The sequence below is a fragment of the Drosophila busckii genome, chromosome 3R, assembly GCF_011750605.1.
Source record: "Drosophila busckii strain San Diego stock center, stock number 13000-0081.31 chromosome 3R, ASM1175060v1, whole genome shotgun sequence".
Lineage (NCBI taxonomy): Eukaryota > Metazoa > Arthropoda > Insecta > Diptera > Drosophilidae > Drosophila > Drosophila busckii.
In genome coordinates this window covers 19,071,027-19,093,758 of record NC_046607.1, presented here as the reverse complement: position 1 = coordinate 19,093,758, position 22,732 = coordinate 19,071,027, and the positions used below count along the sequence as shown (strand labels likewise).

General features: G+C 37.9%; 2 protein-coding genes across 4 annotated transcripts; both read left to right on the top strand.

Annotated features, from left to right (window-relative positions):
- Positions 1-1,755: 1,755 nt before the first annotated feature.
- On the top strand, positions 1,756-6,672 carry LOC108603025 (progestin and adipoQ receptor family member 3). Of its 3 annotated transcripts, XM_017991433.1 has the most exons (6): positions 1,756-1,856; positions 2,495-2,606; positions 4,354-4,488; positions 5,438-5,542; positions 5,598-5,882; positions 5,939-6,672. In XM_017991433.1, exons 2-6 carry the CDS (start codon positions 2,499-2,501, stop codon positions 6,356-6,358), a joined length of 1,053 nt encoding a protein of 350 aa, XP_017846922.1. In that variant the 5' UTR covers positions 1,756-1,856; positions 2,495-2,498; the 3' UTR covers positions 6,359-6,672. The 3 variants fall into 3 exon arrangements, with proteins under 3 accessions (XP_017846922.1, XP_017846923.1, XP_017846924.1); XM_017991434.1 differs by lacking the exons at positions 1,756-1,856; positions 2,495-2,606 and adding an exon at positions 3,331-3,486; XM_017991435.1 differs by lacking the exons at positions 1,756-1,856; positions 2,495-2,606; positions 4,354-4,488 and adding an exon at positions 5,317-5,358 and having other exon boundaries at positions 5,939-6,671.
- A 10,397-nt stretch (positions 6,673-17,069) lies between these two features.
- Positions 17,070-17,928, top strand: LOC108602470. Its single transcript, XM_017990594.1, has one exon. The coding sequence runs from the start codon at positions 17,213-17,215 to the stop codon at positions 17,618-17,620; it is 408 nt and encodes a 135-aa protein (XP_017846083.1). The 5' UTR covers positions 17,070-17,212; the 3' UTR covers positions 17,621-17,928.
- The last annotated feature ends 4,804 nt before the right edge of the window (positions 17,929-22,732 follow it).

The following is a 22,732-nucleotide window of genomic DNA, read 5'->3' as shown; positions in this document are numbered from 1 at the left end:
TTCTCCTACTCCTTTCATGTTGTCAACAGCATCAACCACATTTACAGCGAGTATATCAAATGGAGCTGCAGCAGGAGCAGCAACAACAACTGCTGCCAAAGCCGCCAGCAGCAGCCGCGAGTGGAACAAAGGCAAAGCATCAACGGCAACAGCAACAACATCAGCAATTGTAACTGCAGCAACTGCAGCTGTCTGATTGAAATCAAATTTGTTTGATCGAACAACAACAACAACAATAACATCAGCAGCAGCAGCATAAAATAAAATAATTTAATAATAATTACTGAGAAAATTATGTAAGCATAAACATTTAAAGCGAGACAGCTACCAACAACCAAGCATCCCACACATAATAAGTTAAAAACAAAAAAAAAAATACAAAGAAAAACAAAAACTACAAATAAAGATCAGCTGGAAAATTATTATTATATTATATTTAAAGAACCGGAAAATAAAAACTTCAAAAATGTAAATCTTTTTCACAGGCGTTCACAATTGCAAAGCACACACAGAGCCTCTCCCCCCCTCCCCAATATATATAAATTTTTCCTCGTTCTTATATAACACACACGCACACATACGCCCCCACAACAACAACAACATATTTTAAAAGTTATTAAATTGAAATTATAAGGAAGAAAATACCAAGCGACGTTTTGCAGCAACAAAACATATCGAGTCCTAACCGTGAACATAACGTAAGCGCCAAAAACGCCAAAACTTTTTCATATTTCTATTCTAAATGCTGTGTGCACCTGTGTTGTCTGTCGCTTTATCTTGTATAATTCAAAGATCTGATATCTTATAAAATTTTGAGTGTAGCTGCATTTGATACATAAATAAGCATGAAATTATTTTGGAATTTTACGTTATCTTTGTGCTTAGGACCCGATATATAGAAAAAATTAATTTTTTAGCGCAAGCAAATGGATAATACTAATTTAAATTTTTTAAATATTTAAATGAAATAAGGAAAATCTGCGCAACATGTCAAGAGCAGCAAACCAAATGAAAAAAAAAATGAATAAACTTTTTTCGGGGATAAGTTGATAGCTGGTATATAGAATGGATCATAATGTTGGTCTTAGATGATTCAATATACATACATACTTGTGTATAGTCTGTATGATTTCTACTAAATCGAAATAAAAACAAAAAAATACATTAAAATACTGCGATTTGTAAACTATACTTGCCTTAGCATGTGATCTTAGAACTGCATGCAGTGTTATTCTTGGAACAATACTTTGCTCACTCGATGAATAAACAATTCATTTAAATGTGCGTTGATGTTATTTAAGTCGTATAGGAAATGGCACAAACTATGGAAATTTAAAAGCAAACTATACACTTACACTTATATGGATGTAAGCAAGGCATATTATTTGTTTAATACGTTTTAATTAATTGTAATGGTTGAACTGTAACAGTTTTAAATTATGCAGCTGCCTCTCTTTGTCTTTTTTTAGCATTGCAGTTTAGCATGTGTCTTTAGTTTAAATCGTTTTGTATAGAAAAGAAAAAAAAACCTGCATATTTGGCAATCGAACAAACGCTGCTGACGTTAAAGCCCCAACGAAGACGATTTTGTGACGTCAGCACTCTCTGAGCGCAGAGAGCGCCACTGGGAGACTTTCGCTACCTGCTGTGTTCTCTTCTGCTGAATGCCGGCCGCTCGCAAGCGGCGCGCATTGGTATTAGTGCGCCTGTGTGTTTCGGGGCTCGCTTATTGGGAGCCTGCCAACGAGACCGACGATCAGTTGACTTTTGGCTGCTGGCAGCGTCGCGGGCGCGCTCAAAAGAAATTCGCCAAGTGAAAATTCTGTTTGATTCTGTGTTGCCAACTAGAACAGAAAGTATGTATACGCACACATACATGCATATATATATTATATAAACAAGTGTAGTATATACACAACAGACACACATATGCATATTCATAAATTCGATTCAATTAATGCTTTAACAAGTGCCGTTATAAAAAAGTGAAAAGTCAATTTTGCTTATTGAAAACTATTGAACTGAGGCGTTGACACGTGCTTGGCATTAAAGATGCCCAAACATAGATTTGTATTAACAAAATTTTGGTTATGCAAACAAAGAAATGTAGATGTTTGTATGTAAATATAAATACTTTGGTCGCTCTCTCTGTGTTCTGTGCTCAAATGCAAAAGAACATACATATGCATTTTAGAAATCTGCAATGCCAATCGAGCTGCTGCATATTGCATATGAGAATTTGTGTTTTTAATTCAATTGAACTGAACTCTGGGATCAATCGTTTGTTTATAGATTGTCTACGACACACAAAAGTAAAGCTAAGCCTAGGCTTGGCGCTAATTTAGTGGATTTTCACACAAAGATGAAAATAAATAAGAATAACTTGAAGACATGGCAGGCAAATGTAACTACACTTGAAAAAAAATATAGCGCATGTTTATACATTTAATTAGGCATTAGACTAAAAGTTGTTTACACTTTATAATTCTGTTAGCAACATGAGTCCGCGACCACGCGAAGGTTTAGGAGCAACGCAGCTGTTCGATGGCAGCTCGGACACGTGCCACAATCGCAAAGAGCCAAAGGATGCTGCTGCTGATAACTGGGTGAGTAGAGCAATGATAAGAGATTAATGAGCTATGTATGATTTTATTATTTTTGCACATAACAAACGCATCCGCTTGCCAACAGCAGCATCACGTGCATTGTAAACAGAAGATCGAAGCTAATTAACGCAGCTCAATGTTAACGCTTGCGTCTGCTTGTAGTCAAGGTCAATTTGTTTGGCTAGGCAGCCATTGATTTCCAGCTTACATAAATGTTTACAACACAGACACACACACACATAGGCGCAGCCTACGCATGTTTATATGTATAAGTGCATGCGTGTCATCTGTCTTGAAGGGCGAATTGCGAAAGTTTTTCAAACCTAGCTCAAACTGGTTTAAGTTTATTTTATAAACTGTCTTCTGTTTTGTATAAACAATGTAATTTTAACTGATATTTAAGCTGTTCTTTGCACACACTTTGCAGCTGTGCGTGTGTGTGTGCGTTTTGTTATATAAGCCGAACGCGTTCGGAGGCTGGGCTCAAATTCCAGTTACGCTTTTTGTTTTGCACAATAAACGAAACGAAAGCTGAAGCCGGCCAAAAAATTTCGCATAAATCGCGAGTAAACATACTCGTTTCCGAGCTTTTGACGAGAGAGCGCGCTCTCGCTCTCTCAATATCGCAACGTTCGAAAGCTTTAACTGATGCAACAGGTGCGATGTGCATGGGCTTTGCACAGATTTCAGTTACGTTTAAGTTTTTCACTGAAGAGGTTGATTAATCCGCAAACCTGTTACAAGTTTTTCGAAAATTATTTTGAAATTATTATTTAGTGCGTTGTGAATCTGATTTGTCATGGAAACTGAAACTACAGTAATAACTACCTATGCAACAACTGAAGTAAAACGCACTGCACGCAGCAATAAAAAGAAAAATGTAAGCAGTACTAACTAAAATCGAAAAAATCAATCAAGTATATACTTATTACGACATCTACTTACGTCAGTATGTTCAAAATAAATTGCACATCCTGTTTATCAGTGACTTGCCATTAAAATCTATTTACCCAGTCAATAGGCACAGATTGCTTCATACTAGCTGCGGATTTAGCTAAAATTTAGTATAATGCACTTTGAATTTGAGGGTGCTCAATCAGCTGTGTGTATATTTGCTTTGAAATCAGCAACAACTGCTTTGTATTGATAATAATCATGACAAATTACGTATACGTAATTTCTTAGTAATACGCACAGTGTTTTATTTGTATATAAATATTAGCTTAGTACTAACATTTTAGTGTTGGGTGTGTAGCCCCAAAGCTTTCTCAAAGAATGCAACAAACAATATTCGTAAAATGTAAACAAAACGTCATCACACACACACACATACAAACAAAGAGTCACACACGTGCGGCTGCACTTACACTAGTAAGTTGCATTGTTTTAACTTATACATATGGCATTACTTAGAAAACAAGATAAACAAATTAAAGGCAGGCCCCCAACTTGTTGTTCAGACTCTACACAAGGCGAGCATTGGCAATTTAATTGTTGTTAAGCATGCAGCGTCTTACACTGTCGACTGCAGCCAACTGCGTTTTAGCCGCATTAATTGCTGCAATTATGTCACATGCTTGTTGTTGTTGTTTTTTGTTATGCGTACTGCTGAGAAAAACAACATTATTTAATCTTTAAATAGCCAAAGAGCTTTGGCGCCCAAGACGGAAGCTAAAAATGCAAATATTTAGCCATAACTTTGAACTACTAATACTAATCATAACTTTGAACTTTGCATTATTCTTAGGAAGTTGAACAGCACTCGACGGAGCAACTAGCATTGGATGCAGCACATCAGTTTCCTTCCAACGAGGAGCCCAATGTGCTGGGACATGGACCCGACAAGCTGAGCACGCTTAAATGGCTTTGTAACTTTGATGATGTGAGTATGTTAACCTCAGTTTATTTTTGGCCTAAAGTAGCACAATTACAATTATTTTTTGGCACGCGCATCAATTAATTTACTAGCACTTAGTAGCACAAGTCAAGTGTCGTTAGATTTAAGCATAAGCATTTTTTATTTGTTTGCCTAAATAATTTACAAGTGCGAGCTGTAAAATATCCAAAAACGCCGAAATATGCAGAGTGTGTGGCAACAATTGTCGAATGATGCAAATAGTCACGAAAACAATAACAACAATAGCGTAGCTATATTAACAATAACAACTAAAATAGCAACTGCCGCAACCTACAAAATCAAGGTCGATTTTATATTACATAGGTATCAACCAAAAGGTAAAGAGAAACCACAAGCAAAATAAACACAAGAAGAAGCAACAACAAATGTTTAACAACAACCAGCAACGATTGTGGCCCAGCAGCTATAAATTAATAAACTGTGATAATTGTTTATAACAACTTTGCGTTCTATGCTGCAAAATCAAAAAGTTTTGTAATAATGTTGTATAATTATGTTATAATTAATATGCAATTATTTAAAATAGATTAACTTATATAAATTTTAATGCAAACTGAAAAGATTTTTATAACAAAAGCTTATTAAACTTTACAGCTAACTGTGTATGTTGGATTATAAAGGCTAGAATTATGTGAAATAGTTAGCATATTTACTTAATTAATGCTTGTCGCACCTAATGAGCTTTTACTGTACTATATTTCGCTATTGAAACTCAATTTGAATTTTGGCACGTGGCCAATAGCGCAAATGCTTACAAACCTTTTTTGTTTTTATTTTTTTCTTTGGTCTTTCAAGTTATTTTCTTCAATGCTGCTCATACGCTATGCAATTGTTGTACGTACGTCTTGGCTCAATGACACACCAATAACAATTTATTTATATTTATATGAACTCTCTTTTATTTCGTTTGCAGGCGCCAACCCATTTGAAGTTCAATCCGTACATACGTCGTGGCTATCGCACATTCCTCTCCAACAAGTTGTGCCTGCAGAGCATCTTCTGGTGGACCAATGAGACTGTAAGCAGCACAAGCTAACTAAAAAATAATTAAACTAATTATTAATTTTTGTTAGATCAACATTTGGAGTCACTTGGCTGGTTGCATACTCTTCATTGGCTTGACCATCTTTGACTTTCAGTTTCTGCAGCTGCATGCTGAGCTTGCAGATCAGGTGCTTGTGGTTTGTCTGCTGGTTTGCTTCTGTTTGTGCATGTTAATGTCGGCTATATATCATATATTCTCCTGCAAATCGGAAGAGCACTATGAGCTGTTTTTATCTGTCGACTTTCTGGGCATATCGCTGTCGCTGGTGGCCATTTACATAAGCGGCATGTACTATGCCTTTTGGTGCCATAAGGTAAGCAGTCAAGCAAATTATTAATTATAATTATTTATTTTATTATTTAATTGCAGTTTTTACAAACTTTATATTCCACCATTGCGCTGGGCATGTTTGGACTTGCAATTGCTGTGCAAATCCCGAAGCTAAATGTCTCCATGAACGGCAAGGTGGCTGTCCTGCTGTCTTGGTCTGCCTATGGCATAATTCCTTTGGGTCATTGGGCTATTGCTATGGGCGGCTTGGAGAACGAGCTGGTGCGTCTTATGGCGCCACGAATTGTCATCATGTACCTGCTTTGCCTTGTCGCCTTTGTTTTCTATGCGGCCAAGATACCTGAGCGCTGGTTTACCGGCAAGGTGGACTTTGTTGGACACTCGCACAACTGGTGGCATCTCATCATAGTGGCCGCCTTTTATCATTGGCATAACACAGGTCTGGTCTATGCTGAATATCGTTTAAACAACGGATGCAGTGCGCCTGTGCTCTCTTGAGCTTTAAGACTCCAACTCTCCATAGTTATTGGCGCTCTCTCTTAACGTCTTAGTGTAAATAGGCTTAATTCTGAGAATTAACTAATATTTAATTTAGTTATAGTTTGTTGCGCGATATTCCTAATTTATGTGTACATTACGCTACGCACACAATCAAAAACACACACATACATACACACATTAAATTTGTGCGCAGTTAGGGTGTTCTGTCTTAGTCCTAAACTTATATATATTTAGCTGTAGTTCAATTGAAGTGAATTATAAGTGATTTTTATAAACTTTATTAACGATAAAACTGTAAAATATCAAAAAAATATGATGTGATTATTTGAAAATTCAAAACTACCGCCCAAGGCATTGCGGGCTGTGTCTTGGCTACGATTGGCTAAGACAACAACCCGAGAATTCGTCGCTGAATAGCTGGCGCAATAGCTATCGATATCGATGTGGCTCATTGCGGCTTGTGTCTTGGCTTAAAACTCCGAACGGTCAAGACAACAACCGCGAAATTCGCGAGACCTGAAAGTGTATAATAGTTTTTATGCTTCCCGAAACTGTACTATGCTTGTTAGCAACTGAGGCAACGCTCTTAATAAATAATTTTGCAGAAACTACGTTATAAGAAATTAAAATTAAGATTAGTGTAGAACACAAGCTACATTTTTACTATTTTAATAACAGCTATACATATATATTCTAGTGACTTATAAATAAAACACACTATTATATTTTTTGATATATTTAAACACAATCATTGTTAAACATATTAAATGCTAACAATATTTTAAACTCTATTGAACGCAGCAACGCATCGCATCGCACAAATTACATTAAAAATGCAAATATGTAAGTATTCATAAGTAAATTCATGACATGTCGCCACCGCACGTCTTTGGAGCCATTGTTTGTTGTAATTGTTGTTGTTGTTGTCCTTGTTGTTGTCAGTGCTCTTTACAAAACAAGATGGCGCTTTGTTGGGGGGTGGGGGAAAGCGACTTGAGTTAATTATTCATGCAATGTCGTTCGTTGCCTGCAACAGTCGACAGCAACAACAAGTGAAGCACTGTGGGAGCTAAAGCAGCGTTACCGTTTGTTTGGGCGACCCTTTTTAATATTTATGAACACAACCGATTCTCTAATTATAATTAGGAATTGAAAAGTTAGCACAAAGGACAACAGCAACAACAACAAGAGCAACACAAACAAAGCGTAAGGCACGCAACGAAACTTTGTGTGCACTGAATCATAATTAAAGGGGTGTATATATATGTGTGCGTGAGTGTGTGTGTAAGTGGGGGCTTTTGTGGGGGTTGCTTGTAGCAGCAGCAGCAACCCCAACAACAAAATGGCGAATTGTGTTTTAATGGCAGCACTTGAGTTTTCAGACCTGAGACTTTAAGACGACAGCAGTAAGGATGATACTAATTTCAATTTGAAACTATACAACAGATATATCTGTTTCATTATCTTGCCAAGCAGCAGCAGCAGCAGCAGCTGTTTATTAACTCATCGTTAGCTGCACTCAGGCGTAGTTCCACTCATTTTTTTGAGTTTGTTTGCTCGTGCTCTATGACAACAAATATAAGTTTGTGCTAGATAATTTGAATATGCTTCAGCTGTCGATTTGCTGTTGCTTAATCCTTAGACTTAGCACACAGCAGCATCCACATCCACTTTCACTTTCAATTCCAACAACTCAGTAGCGTAATGAGGCAGCTCAGAAGTCACAGCTACGCTTCAATTGCTTTTCAAAATTGAAATACGTAAAGGCTAAATTTTTATCATATTTTATATGAAACAATTGAGCGGCACGTGTTGGCTGCCAGCGCGTGAAATTGCTGCCAATTATCAAGAAGTTGTTGTTACTTTTTTTTTTGGGGCACTTGATCAGCAGCAGCAGCAACATAGACAGCAAAACGTTGCGTTGTTGTGTGGCAGGCAGCAAGAATATTTGACTATAAATAGCATACGTCTGGACTGACTGGCAGTCGAGCAAATGAACCCATAAGTCAAATCGAACAGGCAAAGCGGCTGATGCTGCTGCTGCTGCTGCTTCTGCTCCTGCTGCTGTTTTTTAGGGCTTAAGTGGGCTTAGCTCGAGCGACAAATGGCGCGACGTTGCTGCTGCTGCTGCTGGAGCTGACGGCAGTTTTTAGTTTTCTATGTTGCATTTACAACTGCAAGCATGCAACATGCAGCCAGCCCATGTAGCATGAACATGGGCTTAACTAGGCTTAGCTCGCACACACTGAACGCGCTCGCATTTTATTTTAGAAAATAAAATTTCCTTTCACAAACACTACACACAGTTCATAATTTGACAACAGTTCTATTCTGAATTTTACTTGCATTTAATTGCTGAAGCGACTCAAGACTCAAGTTCAGCCACAAGTGCAATAGACAGTTCGATTATCTGTAATTAGATGCGAGAAATTTGGAATTCAAAATTATAAATAGACTTAGAGAATTCTGACTCGCTGGTTCCTTCAGCATTCGAATTTCGAAAATGCTAATTGATAATTAAAATAAAAGACTTAAAAAGTTGCAAATATAATAATGCTACACTGACTAATTTACTATAATTAAAAGTTGGAAAATGTAATGTTGCTAGTTCCAAAAATTCAAAAACTAAAGCAATCTAAGTAAGCATAATTTTTGACAAAGCTATGGCTAAAAACTAGAGGCAATATTCTTCACTGCAACTGTGTACTGTGGGCTAGAAACACTTTTTATTGTTTCAAAAGGGTTAAAAGAATGTCAGCTTAACCCTTTGAAATAGGAAGCTTGAATTTGAAGTAATATATATTGCTAACTGATTCAAGTATTTAAAGTAAATTTAGCACTACATTTTTATAATTTGGAATTGCATTGAAGACATAATGAGCATTTATGTATTAATTTCCAAGCTTTCGTCATGCTTGTTCACTGTTTATTTAGTTGTCATTAAGTTAATATCTTAGCACAACTAAAGCTGCGTGGCTGCCTTGAATACCGAAATTAAAGTGCTATTCTTAAGATTTACATAGCACAATTTAGCAGACATATGCCTGGAAAGTAACTTCATTTATTTTTGGGTCTGCTGTGTGTGTGTGGGGGGCTGTAGGCGTGGCACATTGGCAAGCAGATGCAATATCCATAAAATGCGCAGATAACAATAAGTCCTGTTTAAGTCGCATGTGCTTGGGGGCAGCAGCAGCAGCAGCAGCAAGAAGGGGCATGACGATGTACGTATGTAGTACAATGTGTGGCAAGATGTGTGTGGGGTTGGGGGGGGTGGCGCAACTGTTGGTGGAATGTGTGCGGTGCGGTGCGGTGTTGTTGCCTCATCTACATAACAATAAAATAAAAGGGACGCTGCAATGGGTTTTTTTTTTTTGCTACAGTAAATTGTTGGCGCTGCTGCCAAGCATTAACCTAATTTTATATACATTTAATTTTATTTTATTTAATTTTAAACAACAACAAGCAAAAAAGAGAAAGTAATAGTTACTAATTTAGTAAATTGGTGGCGCCCAACTATTTGCAAATTTAGAAATTCTTTTTAGAGTTGTGACCTCAGTTTTGCTTTTGTTTGATGGATTCATTTCCGCTTTACAAACGTCAGCGCTGTCAACTCTTTTCGAGTACATTTGCACGTCACTAGGCGAATGCGGTTTGTAAATGACTATGGACAGTCATAAAAAACAGCTTTTCCGACGATTTGCTGGGTCAGTGCCAGAGAGCCAGAGACAGAGCCGCCAAGCTAGAACTCTCGACTGCCCGCTCTGTCTCTCTCTCCTGGGGTAATGTTTTACAAGTTTGCTTTAAACGTGCCACAACTTCCAGTTGCTGTTGCTGTTGTTGTTGTTGTTGTGTCGCTTTCAGTGCTCAGCCCATTCCCTGGAACAATTTGTGCGCTGCTCGTTCGCATATATCATAACTTTTTCCATAAGCTGCCCCCAAAGATAAATGTGCACACACACACACACACAGACACTGGCACACATGCATACAAATCGAAAGCTCCAAAAGCGAAAGAGACAAGCAAACAACATTGTACACAATTTAGAAGCGATTTTTGAATAACTCGACTTGCTAGAACAAGATTTATGCCAGCAGCAAATGTGTTAAGTTATACATCATTTGATAGAGTTAGGAGTCGTTTGCCCAACCCCAAAAGCCGTCGCCATAGGCCAAAGTTTGCGTTTATTTATGGCAATTGGATTTTTGAGTTAACTGTTTGCTGTTTCTCATTTAAAGTTGTTCTATTCGATTTAAACAGCAACGGTCAAAGGCTGAAATTTCAATTTCAATTTGATCCAGCTTGTTTTTTTTTTTCTTTTTTTGATATTGTTGTTGGCTACTGCATAATGCAGAGAGAGCTAGATGATGAATTTGCATCTAAATCGAATGCTAAGTTGTAACTGGCTGGACAGTAAAAAGGACATTAAAAAGGAGTAGCCGCATATCCGCAGGCATCTGCATAATAAGCTTCAACTGGACTCAGCTGAGTCCTTGCTGCGAGTCAGCTTATGTACAATGGGTGGGCGGCAGTAAATGGAATTGTATTTATTTAATTTATTTGTTACTCAAACTATAAAGGTCTGAGATTTTGCATAACATTTTTTTATGTGAGCTCAGCACAGACTACAGCGCAGATAGCTAAAGATAGTTACTGCTCTTAAAGTTTAGTGGAAAGATAGAGGCTAAAGTAGGCGTGGTAATAGCCTGAATAGCAGGCACTACTAGAACTTAAACTCCAATCAGTGTTGCCATTTTATCCTTTTCCCAATTTGATTATAAATAGCAACAGTACAACATTTAGCTTATAAATTATATATTTATAAATAGATATTGCTTTCTTTTTGATATAATCATTCAATCCTATGTGATATTTCTTTATATATTCAATCTGTCCTTTTTCTCTGGCAACGCTGGGTCCAGTAGCTATGGCCATTTTAGTATTCCCTAATTAAAATCTAATGCAATTTTCAATGCCGCTTAGCATGAATTCCAGCAAATAGATATTGATATTAAATATTCAAAAAATCTACACACCTTACTTGTATACCGCTATATATTAAAGCTGTTCTGAAATCTAATCCTGCTTATGCGTAATCATAGATAGAGTCTTAGACTGTCGCTTGTGCCCGTTTAAACTTAAAAAATTGTGTTACTTTCACTCAAAAGCATTTTTAATAATTATGTTAATATAAGTGCCAATTACCTAACAATAATTAAAACATTTTTCTATTTTATAGCTTAGCTGCTAATTAAAGTGAACTCAGGCGAAGCAAAACCTTTAGTTTTAGTTGGCAAATAATCTCAAACTAAAACTATATGCGTATGCATGACTAATTTTCATTTATTTAAGTAGAGAATTGCTTGCATTTGTGCTGATTGTGAGCTGCTGAGCTGAGCTCACTTGACTTTGACTTCTGGTGCGCTTAAGATTGTGCTCTCAACTCTCTGGCTGGCAGACCAAGAGTAACTTTTGCATTTAAATTTTCATTAAGTATTCTGCATACGCATAAATAAACTTGCCAACGTACTTGAAAGCATACTAAATGCAACACTAACACATGCATACGTATACGTGTGTGTGTGTGTGTGAGTGTGTGTATGGCTGACATAACAATCCCTTTGTTGTCCCGCTTTACCAAGAGCTTTATGCTGAAACAGCGCACATGCAGATTTTTTGGGGGGCAGAGCCAAACAAAAACATGAGAAGTTGCAAAAATAAATTTATATTATGTTCATAAATTCATAGAGCCAAAGGCAGGCAGAGGCCTGGACTATGGTCCGACTATTACAGACACACACACACACACACACACACAAGCACACACACTCACACTCAGTTTGGTTGTAATGTCCTTTGGGCTGGCGTTTTTGATATGCAAATTTCAACAGTGCAGCGTTCAGCTCGCGCAACGAAAATAACAGCCAATCAACTGTGGCAGGACACACACAGACAAACACACACACTCGTACAATTGCACGTAACTCAACGCAATCCTTTCAACATGTTGGGCAGGCCATTAAGAGAGCGGCACAGGTGCAGGTGGGGGCAGGAGCAGGCGCAGCAGCAAGGACTGGGGCATGCGGCACAAAGACTGTGGCTTGTTTGCTGTTTGCTGCTCGTCCGACGACATGAACACGGACATGGACATGTACGTGGACATCGACAATGCTGGGGAAGCATCGATGGTGCCACACCGAGTGTCGGCAATTTCGCTTCAAAAATATATTGCAGCCGCAGCACATTTTGTGTGTGTGTTTGTGTGTGTGTCCTTGTTGTCCTTGTTGTTGTTGTCCTGCGTGCATTTATAAATTATGCTCAACATGTAAAGTGCCATTTTGAATATGAAATTTGATGCTTTTTTAAGCCCTCTGCCAGCCTCTGCATGCCATTTGCCCTTTGCTGGATATTATATGCCCCCACTGAGTGGTGCAGGGGTCATGACTAACTCATATTTTAATTACTCGCCATATACTATAGTAACGCGTTCATTTAGCTCTGCCAATTTTTATTCATCAGCCAACATAATTTCTCTTTTAGCTTGCTGCACATTTAAGGCTGCAACTTGGCCTAGTTGGGTTTGGCTATATGTCCAACTGTTTAAGCATGAAAACAAGCTGAGAAAAAAAAGGTCAAAAAATCAATCGGCCACGCAACTAATTCATTTAAATCTAACAAAATCTGAGAAAATCCCTGCCAACGACCTTCGGGATTTTGAGATTTTACGAATGTCAACCGAACGCAGCCAAAGTAGCTTTTTTGGCATATACAGCGGGACGGTTAGACGCCTGAACTCTCAGACCAGAGGCGGCAGCCAGCAATATGCTCAAGAGAGTGAGAGAGCATAGCGTGGGCGTCGACGTGCGGGGGGTGTGGCAGTTGCACTGCCGCTGTGGGCACGTTAAGCTGAGCAAGCAAATCACCCGGGCCACGCCAATGTTGTCGCTGGGCAACCCGTGTGAGCTTTGGCTAAAATAGTTGGCAACAGCACATTAAACAGTGCTCACCAACACACACACACACACACACTTGGCTGCTGCGTGTGTGCGTAAGAAAATGAGCCAAGAGCCAAAAGTCGCAGAACTTTAGCAATTTGAAGCTAATATGTTGACAATCTCTAGCTATGTGGCTCGGCTGCTTCATTTATGCTTGGAGCTCTCCAAGGGCATGAGGCAGCGATTTAGTCACTGTTCAGTGTAGTTGTGACTAAAATTAATATAAAACGTAGGTAAGTTTATATAAAAATGCAGAAACAGTTGGCTGCAAAGGTAAAGCTGGCAAAAAATTAAGCAGCTTACGTATACTTGATATCTAAGCAATGATAAGCATCGATTTATGTGCATTTCACATGCTAAAAAGGACATGGGTGGATATGAGAACCTTTCTAAGTTAAAAAAATAAACAAGATGTTCCATATAGAATAAAAATTTTATACTACAGTTCAGTAGTTTGGATCTAGATTGTTGTTATATTTGGTATGTTGGTTAAACATTATGTATAACTTTTTGCTATGAGCAGGAAATTAAATGAATTTGTTGCCTACTAGAGACTCCAAATTACAAATTCCCTTTCCGTTTAGCAATATCAACATTAAGATATGCATATGGAAATACTCGCTTGTAATTTTGCGCATTTTTTGCATAAAATAAAACAAGTTGCGCTCGCTTTTTTATCAGTTGCAGTTACTTTTAAATCCCTTGCGCACAAGTCAGCAATCAAAACAGATTAAAATATGATTTGACAGCTACGAGAAACACACACATGGCACTTGCACTTGGGTACGCGTTTAAAATTCCGTATTCCGATTTCATTTTGGCATTTCGTTATTGTTTCCATATTTAACTAGAGCCGCATCGTTTCATATCTCTACCTGGCCATAAGCCTTCAATTGTTGCGTGCAGTGCATTTTTATCATAGTGCTCTCGCACTGATACATTTAAAAAAGACAGAGAGAGCGAGGCGCGAGTGTGTGAGAGAGATGGCGCGCTGCCTATTAAAAATTTAAATCAATTTTCAATATGGATCTGGTATTGCTGCAACTGTTGTATCTATGTATGTACATCTGGCATTCCGGGCGGATTGCAAAGCGACTGTTGCTTGTCATTTCAATTTTTGTTTATATCTGTTTTTTTTGTATTCCATATATATTTTATTTATTGCTGCGCGAACATTGTTTTTATATATGCGAGCTTATAGTTGGGGTTCATATCGCATAAACTGTCAGCGCGGCTTCCTTTTTTATATTTTGTTTGCGCTGTTATCTTAAAAATACATTTCAATTGAAAATTGGGCTTTTGTTTATTGAGGCATACGCAAATTGACAAGTTAGTAACACACACACATACACACAAACGATACACACACACAGAGCTCATTACATTCCAAATGTAAATTTGTCAAATGCTCGCGTTATTGGCATAAAGCCGCCTACTGATGCAATTAACAGTTAATAAGAGCAGTTGGCCACGGCCATCTCGGCCACACTGCGTCGGACTAACCAACCCCAAACCCCAAAGCAGATTTGCTGCAATTAGCGTTGCCACAGCTCGTGTGCCAAAGTACTTAACTATCAAATTATCCAACAGGCCCCAGCCACATCGGCAGCTTAACATAGGGAATATTGAAAAAAAAAACTATTGATAACTTTATTTAGTGCTAAAGATTCAAGTTGTATTAAAACAAAGTATATTTCTTTATTAAACATTCAGTTAACTCAAATAAAAATTACAGTCTTTCAATGTAAGTTAATAAAATACTTATTACATTTTGGTTAGTTGTGCCAAATAAAGAAAATAAATAGTTATAGCATATAAGTAAGGCCAAAAGCATAGGTATCAAAAATTAAGTTTAACTCAAAATCGAATTGCAATAAATTAAGTTTTGAATTGCATTTTTCTAAATCTATATAAATAAAATATTTTTTAAGTTTGAAATTTGTAATTTTGTTACATAAATAATGCATTAAACATTTCTTCTAACACTTTGTATAAAGAGTTGTTAGTTTAAGCGCTATTTTAATATTCTTAATGTTGTTCCAATGTTTAGTTTAGTTGGAGTATTCCAGCTCTAGTTAAACTCCATTAGCACTAACATAAAATTACGCGTATTAGTTGTAATTGCAGATTAAAACTCTTTTAACTAATATATGTAGTTATTGTGCCCAAAAACCAACAGTAAATTAAGCAATGTAACGCAATTTGCGCAACTGTACCGCACACACAGCAGAGTGAGGTTATGTGTGTTTACATATGTGTGTTTGTTTGTTTGTGTGTGTGTAGCGGGTACTTTACAAATCCGTGCACATAGTGCGTAGGTGGTGCAAATGCTTAAATTCTCATTAGGCGCATTAGTAACGCTGACCAGGCAAAGCTCAGACGCAGCTGCCGCACACCAACTGCCCCCCACCCCTCCGTACATAGGCAACCAACCATGTATGCAAACCGCGCCTAAATTCAATAATAATAATTGATTGCTTATTACAAGTTCAACAGCAGCAGCACAGTTTGCATATGTGACTTAAATTTATATGCAAAGTGGGTGGCGCCACATTTTGGTCAATTGCTAATATTTACACATTAGTTATTTGTTTTAGGCAGCAGCAGCGGGGGAGGGGATGAGGGCTGTTGCATAAGCAGCCATAATTCCAACTGAATTTGCACAATGCACCTGCCCCTTGGGGCATAGACAGTTATCAATTGTGGGTGGGTGTACCTTTGGCAGTTTGGGTTGCATTAAATTTTAATGTTTTCATTTTAGCCTAACGCAGCGGCAAATTTAAATTATTTACTTAATAATTATGCAAAATCACGAATTACATTAAAATCACTTTGTTATGCTGATTTCATTTTCATGAGCTTTTGCCATTTGCATTATTACCACCAGCAAATTATTTTTGTGTGTGTGTGGGTGTGTAAGTGTGTGTTGAATTCTGAGTAACAAGACTGCAAATGAAATTGTGAGCTTAGTTTTTGGTTTTTCATTTAAACTTGAAATATGCTATTCGAAATTTATAAACAAATCTATATGTAATCTAACTAATTGGCAATCCTTAGTAAGCAGCCACTAGTTTATATTTTATTTTATCTACTACAGATGCCGGATTTGTTTCTAATTTTAAAACATGAAACTGGAATTTGAATGCTTGAACCTAATGGGAAATAATGAATAAATATGCTGAAATCAACAACAAAATCAGCAATTGGACAAGCCGTACTTAAGTGATAGTAGCTATAACTATTCAAGTACATACATCCTGTATCTATTCATTAATTTTTCAACACTTATTGGCTGATTGTTATCTTCGAAATACATTTTCAATACTCATTCGTTAATTATTGGTATAAATTTCATTTTATACAAAGTCTTGAGCATTACTTTTGGGAAATGAAATACAAAAGTAGAGGATAGCAAACTAATGTTAAATATTTCGGTATATAGCAGGAGCTATTGTACTTTATATAAAGCAAAGGAAAATACTGTCCTTAATGACTGTTAAGTACTTTTAACAAAAGGACAATCTGTATAGAATTAAGAGAGTAAAGTAAGCTGCACTTTGATTTAAATTTATGAATGAATTGGTTGACTAGCATAAGCCGTAAGCTGTAGAGACTAGTGCAACTTCTCCAAAAATAAAATGAGCAAAATTAGAATTCAGTAAGCTAAGCATAGCTTGTCAAACTGTTCAGCCAATCTCTCTATAAGATTCAGCTGTCACTCCAAAAGTTTGACGTTTATTTTCGGTTTCGGCTTGTACAAAAAATTTCTCATGGCGCATTGCTGTTGATCAATTGTAAATTGTAAATTTTGTAAATCCTAAGCCCAAGTTCAGGCGGTGTTATTAAGTGGCAGGTAACATGCAGCGCATACTGTTGGCTCTGCTGATGTTTCTGCAGCTGCTGCACTTGACTGTGACGGACGGCGGCGGCGTCAACTGCACAGCGCTGGACTTGCCACTGGCGGCGTGTGGCAAGTTCACTGCCAATGGATGTTGCTCCAAGGGCTGTGTGCGCAATGCGCGCGACCGTTGCGTGCCTGAGACTTGCATGGGCGGCAACTGGACGGGCTGGCTGAGTCGCCCGGCGAGCATGTCCTGCTACTTTCACTGGTTCCTGCTGCTCTTCGCTGCAGCGATATTCGTGCTAATGATGGGCGTGCTGGTGTGCAACACCGTCTTCGAGATTCGTCTCTGTTTGCGCAAGCGACGACGCAATCGTTATGTGCGCTTCAGTCCGCATCATAGCGCCGGCAGCAGCGTTGTTTAGCTACAAGCGAAGAGACAAGAGCGAATAAAAGGAAGGAAGGAAGGAAAAGAAACTGTGCGGGATTTGACATAATCTACAATACATTAGCGGTAGCTTTGCTCTGGCTTTCAATTCAATTCGTTGGGTATCTGGCATGAAATCCATGTAAATTACGAGTTGCCACCTTGCCTGGCAGCGACTCGAGCGACAGCAACTCCAGGCGAATCCTATTACATAGTAGTTAAAACCTGATTAGGATATACTTGTGGTGGCATTTTGCCTGCCTTAAAAACACCAAATAACAATAAATGCGCACATGTGAAACTCAAGCAAAAACAGGGACGAAGGGTTGTTTGGGGGTAGGGACGTGAAATTCGCAAAAGCTCAAAGTCAAAGGTGCAATAACCCAAAGCTACATAAAAGCAAATGGCTCTGGATTGGCTTATTTTCCACTTCCCTAACGCCAAGGCATGTATATGAATATGTATTTATATATAAGCATGTGTGTGTGTGTGTGTGTGTGTGTTGGGTATGTAATTTTGCCATTGTGGTAAAGATAACACACACACACATAGACAGAGCTCGAGCCAGAGCCAAACCGCGCAGAAAATGAAATGGAAAATATTGTGAGCAGCAGTGGAAAATAAAAAAGAAATAAACGACTGACTGCACAAGCAGCAGAAGGTTTGCTGCTGTATTATATAGTGTGTGTGTGTGTGCATGTTGTGTGTGTGTATGGGTAGCAGATTTAGAGGTTGCTTATGTGTGATTTAGTATAGCACGCGCGAATATGGCGGCGATAATTCTTTAAAAATTGGAAATTGTTTTCCAATCGATTTCGCATTTAGCAACACACACACACACATACACAGACAAGTGTCTTGCCACATGTTGTAGCTTTATATATATTTTGTTGTTGTTGCTGCTGCTGCTGCTTTCAAAAGGGATTTGATGCATGGATTTGGATTTGGCTTTGGCTTTAGCTTTGGCGCTCATAGTTTTTATTTTGGCATACTATTATATTTATAGGTGAAAATGCGCATGTTTAGCAATTGATAAAGGCAACTGCTTAGGTTAAAAATTAAGCCTGACAGTCGAAATTGTTTTGTGTGTGTGTGCGGCTGGCTACCAAACTATGTTGCAAGTTTATATAAAAGCGATTTACATGCAGCAAACAAAAGGTTCAAATACACACACACACATACACACAGAGACAGACAATGGGGGCACAGAAGGGCGTGTTTTGGTTACAGTTACATTTTGGGTTATCAGTGTGTTTGGAGTCGGAGTGGGCGAGTCGTGACATATTTTATTTGCACAATGACAATGCCAGAGTAACTTGGCAGGCGACAACGACAACCACTAAGACTACACACCCTCCATTACGCAAACACACCCCCAAGCACACACACACACACACACACATAGCTACAATTGTGTAGGGTAGTAAAATAAGTGCAAAGGATAATGCGAATTGAAATGACAAAACCCCAGCATAATCATTTGGCTACCAAACACTCGTTATATATTTCAATGTGGTGTGTGTGTGTGTTGTTTCTAATGTCTTTTATTTATGCCTTTTAAGTAAATTAAAATTTACTCATTTTGCTGTTTAAAGCGCGTCTGCCGCACATGACAATATTGTCAATTTTTTATTTCGCCATTCGCCATTCGCAGCGCCATTTTTATTGCAAGCGCTCGCCTTAGACTTAGTCCTTAGTCTTTGCCTTTGCATTAGCATTTCTTGTGCGCCCAAAAACTCGTAAAATATTTTTATGTATTTTTTATTTACCCAACGGCAGGACGAGCGACCAGGCCAGCCATGCATGACCTCAATATTTCGCATGCCAAGTGCTTCAGGACCAATGCAATTGCCGTAGCTGCTTGCTCCTTGCTCCTGGCCTGCATGTCCTTATTGCTGGTAAATGGCGCCTCGTAACATGCTTTTAATGTTCGCCATTTTATTTGCCACAAAACCAACACACGGCACCATTAAAAAGCCATAAGCGCTAAGGCCTCAGGCTCTGCCGGACCGTACTATGCTTAGATCTTATTAGAACTCGGTCGCTCTCTCACTCACACACACACACACAGCTTATAGCTATAAATTGCTTACATGGCTGTGTGTGTGTGCTTTGATTACAATTTTTATGATTTTTAGGTCAAAATTTGCCAACATAAAATGGCCAAACGGTAAATTTCAAATAAATAAAGCGACGCAACAACAAAATGGTGTCATGTTTTATGTGTCTGTGTGTGTTGGCCATAAAAGTAGCAACAATGCTTGCAAACTTAATAGCTATATGGCCTGTGCGTTTATGTTTTTGTCATTTATTGCACAACAATGTTTATAAGTTATGAATTATATTTGGCATTTGATTTGCATTTGATGTGTAATAAAAACGTTTGCAAATTGAAAATTTAACTAGCATTAGCTTTTGTTATGAACTGTGCGCTAAGCAGGTGCCATATATATTTAACCAGGCCTACTGTGTGTGTGTGTGTGTGTGTGTGTGCCACGTCTTGGCTAAAAGATAAGCGAAAACAAAGATTTATTGCTAACGCAATGAGTTAAGCAAGACAAGTACCTAAGGCAAAAAGAAAGAGCCAACTTTCTATGTACAACATAATGGCTAACAGCCAGAGCCAGGCAGGCAACAGTAGCAACAACAACAAAAAAGTAGCAGGCATAATAATAATGATGTAGCTGCCGCATACTGACAAACTAAATGATGGAGAATGATGCCAACGCCAACTCAAGCTGCTTTTCTTCTTCTCTGATTGCTTTTAGCTGTACTCAGCAGCGAGGGGGGGCAGGCAACTTTGAAAGGTTGGCAGGCAAATAATGGCTGACAGCAAAGGCGTACGTACTGCCTTGCCTCCCATCCCCTTCTATCTTTGTTTTGAAGAAAATTTCAAGATGCTGCAGCTTTTTGACATGTGCTTACAAACATCTAAGGAAATATATGCTAATGACATGAGCTGAAAGTAAAGACAATTTATGCGCAGCTTGAATGCAAAATTAATTTTGCATATTTTAATAAAAGCATGTGTTAGGCAGAGCTGCTTTTAAAGCATTAAAACAATGTCAGCTCGTCATAAAGTTCTATTTACTGCTACTTAAAGTTTATCTCAATCAAAACAAATAAGCACTACATTTTTCATTTATTTAGCTGAAGAATTAAATTCACGCTTATTTTGAAAATGTGTGCATATTTTAAATTTTAAGTATTGCTTTTTTTCATTAAGAACATAAACAATCAAAGTCACTCTTCTTTTGCAAATGTCTGCATATTTGGAGTTCTAAGAACTTAAAGTATAAACGTCTCCTCTGCTCTTGAAAATTTCTGCATTTCTTTGGTGCTAAGTATAATTTGATTTTTATCTTCCAAGCATTGTCTTTTTCTTTGTTCACTCGTCAGATTTTTGTGTTTCTAAAGCAAAGTCTTTTGAAAAGATTCATTCTTCAAATATTGGCTGGGTACCTAACTTCGAAATCTCTGTTCTGTAGCAATCGATATCACTATCTATATCACTTCTATAGCTAACATAGTGCTCTACATAAGTTTCTCTCAGAGTTACTGCAACTAAAGCTTAAAATTAATACAAAATGTGAGGCAGCTCCTGTCATTGCAGCATACTTCAAGGCGCACACGCAAGACACAAGAAACAAGAAACAGTTTGTCCGTCTGTCTGTCTATGTCGCTTTGCTATTTACTCGTAAATATGTATTACAGTTGGCATATTGCTGATTTTAATTGAAGCTCATATATATTGCGTTTTGTGCCAGGCTGAGCATGATTAACAATAATTAGACTTGGCATTAATTACGCTAAAAAGTTAATTACGCATGGCCAAAGAATAATGTCATTCGTGTGTGTGTATGTGTGTGTGCCTGGGACTGACGCTAGTGATAACGTAGTAGAGCAACTGCTCATCTCAGTGGCTGTTTATTCAAGCAATTTAATTGCTAATTTTGTGCATAAAAATAAAAAGAGAGTGAAAGTGGGGGAGAGAGAGAGTGCATGGGGTGTTGCTAATAAAGCGCTTAAACAGCAGGCTGTCCAACTTATTAACCCTTTGACTTGGCATAGGCAAGAAAGCAACCAACACAGCGCGGCCGCAATAAAATCAATCTTATTAAAACATTAACAGCGGGCAGAAGGGAAATAAAATAAATCAAATGGTCGCGCGTTTCACTTGCCCCCGCTGCCCCGCTGCCGCTTAACACAGCAGGGAATCTTACTCCAAAGTGAGCAGCTAACCCCCCCAGTTCTCTACTCCATGCCACTTTATTAGCCTGCCTTCAATCAGAAGCGGGCAAAAGCGTACGGCAGCCAGCATATGAAATTCAAATTTGATATACCCCCCTGCGCACAGCGCTCAACAGAAGGTCAGGGCACCCCCCTAGGGTTGACAATGCCATTTGGGCATTTTGCATAGAAAGCAGCAACAGCAACAGCAGCAGCAGCATGTCCTTTTATTATTATTTTTATTGTGCGGTGATTTTCCACAGCGACACCCCCAGACACAATAGCCAAGGCCAGATACAGGTTCGGGTTGGGTTGGGGGGTTGTCACTTGGCGGTCGACGGGGTGCATATAAATTCGACATAATTTCATTGTAATGAATAAATTGATGGATGGATATTTCGCTCAGCACCAGCCACAGGCCACAGCTTCAAATTAAACACTTGCTTCAGTTTCTGTTTCTGTTTCAGTTTCCGTTGGTATTGCCATAAATTACAATTTTATGTTTTAATTTTGCATTTTGCATAAACTCATTTGTTATCTGCAAAATAATTTACATTATGTGGCCATTTATTTAATATGTTAAAACGCTGGCAAATAAATCGTGCACAACTTTATTTTTTTGTTCATAATTTTTATTGTTGCTCTTTTTTATTTAATTTGCTTTGTTTTTTTTTTTTTAATAGCTAGTAAGTGTACAATTATTAAATTTATTTATATGCGTATTAGTATTTCTGTTGTTGTATTTAATCTTTTTGTTTAGTTTATACGACTAGACAACTCCTTAAAAACTGCTACGGCTTTTGATATAGATTTTCATACATTTGAGTTTTGATAATGATAGTATTTTATATATATATATATTTTATATAGTAGCTAACAG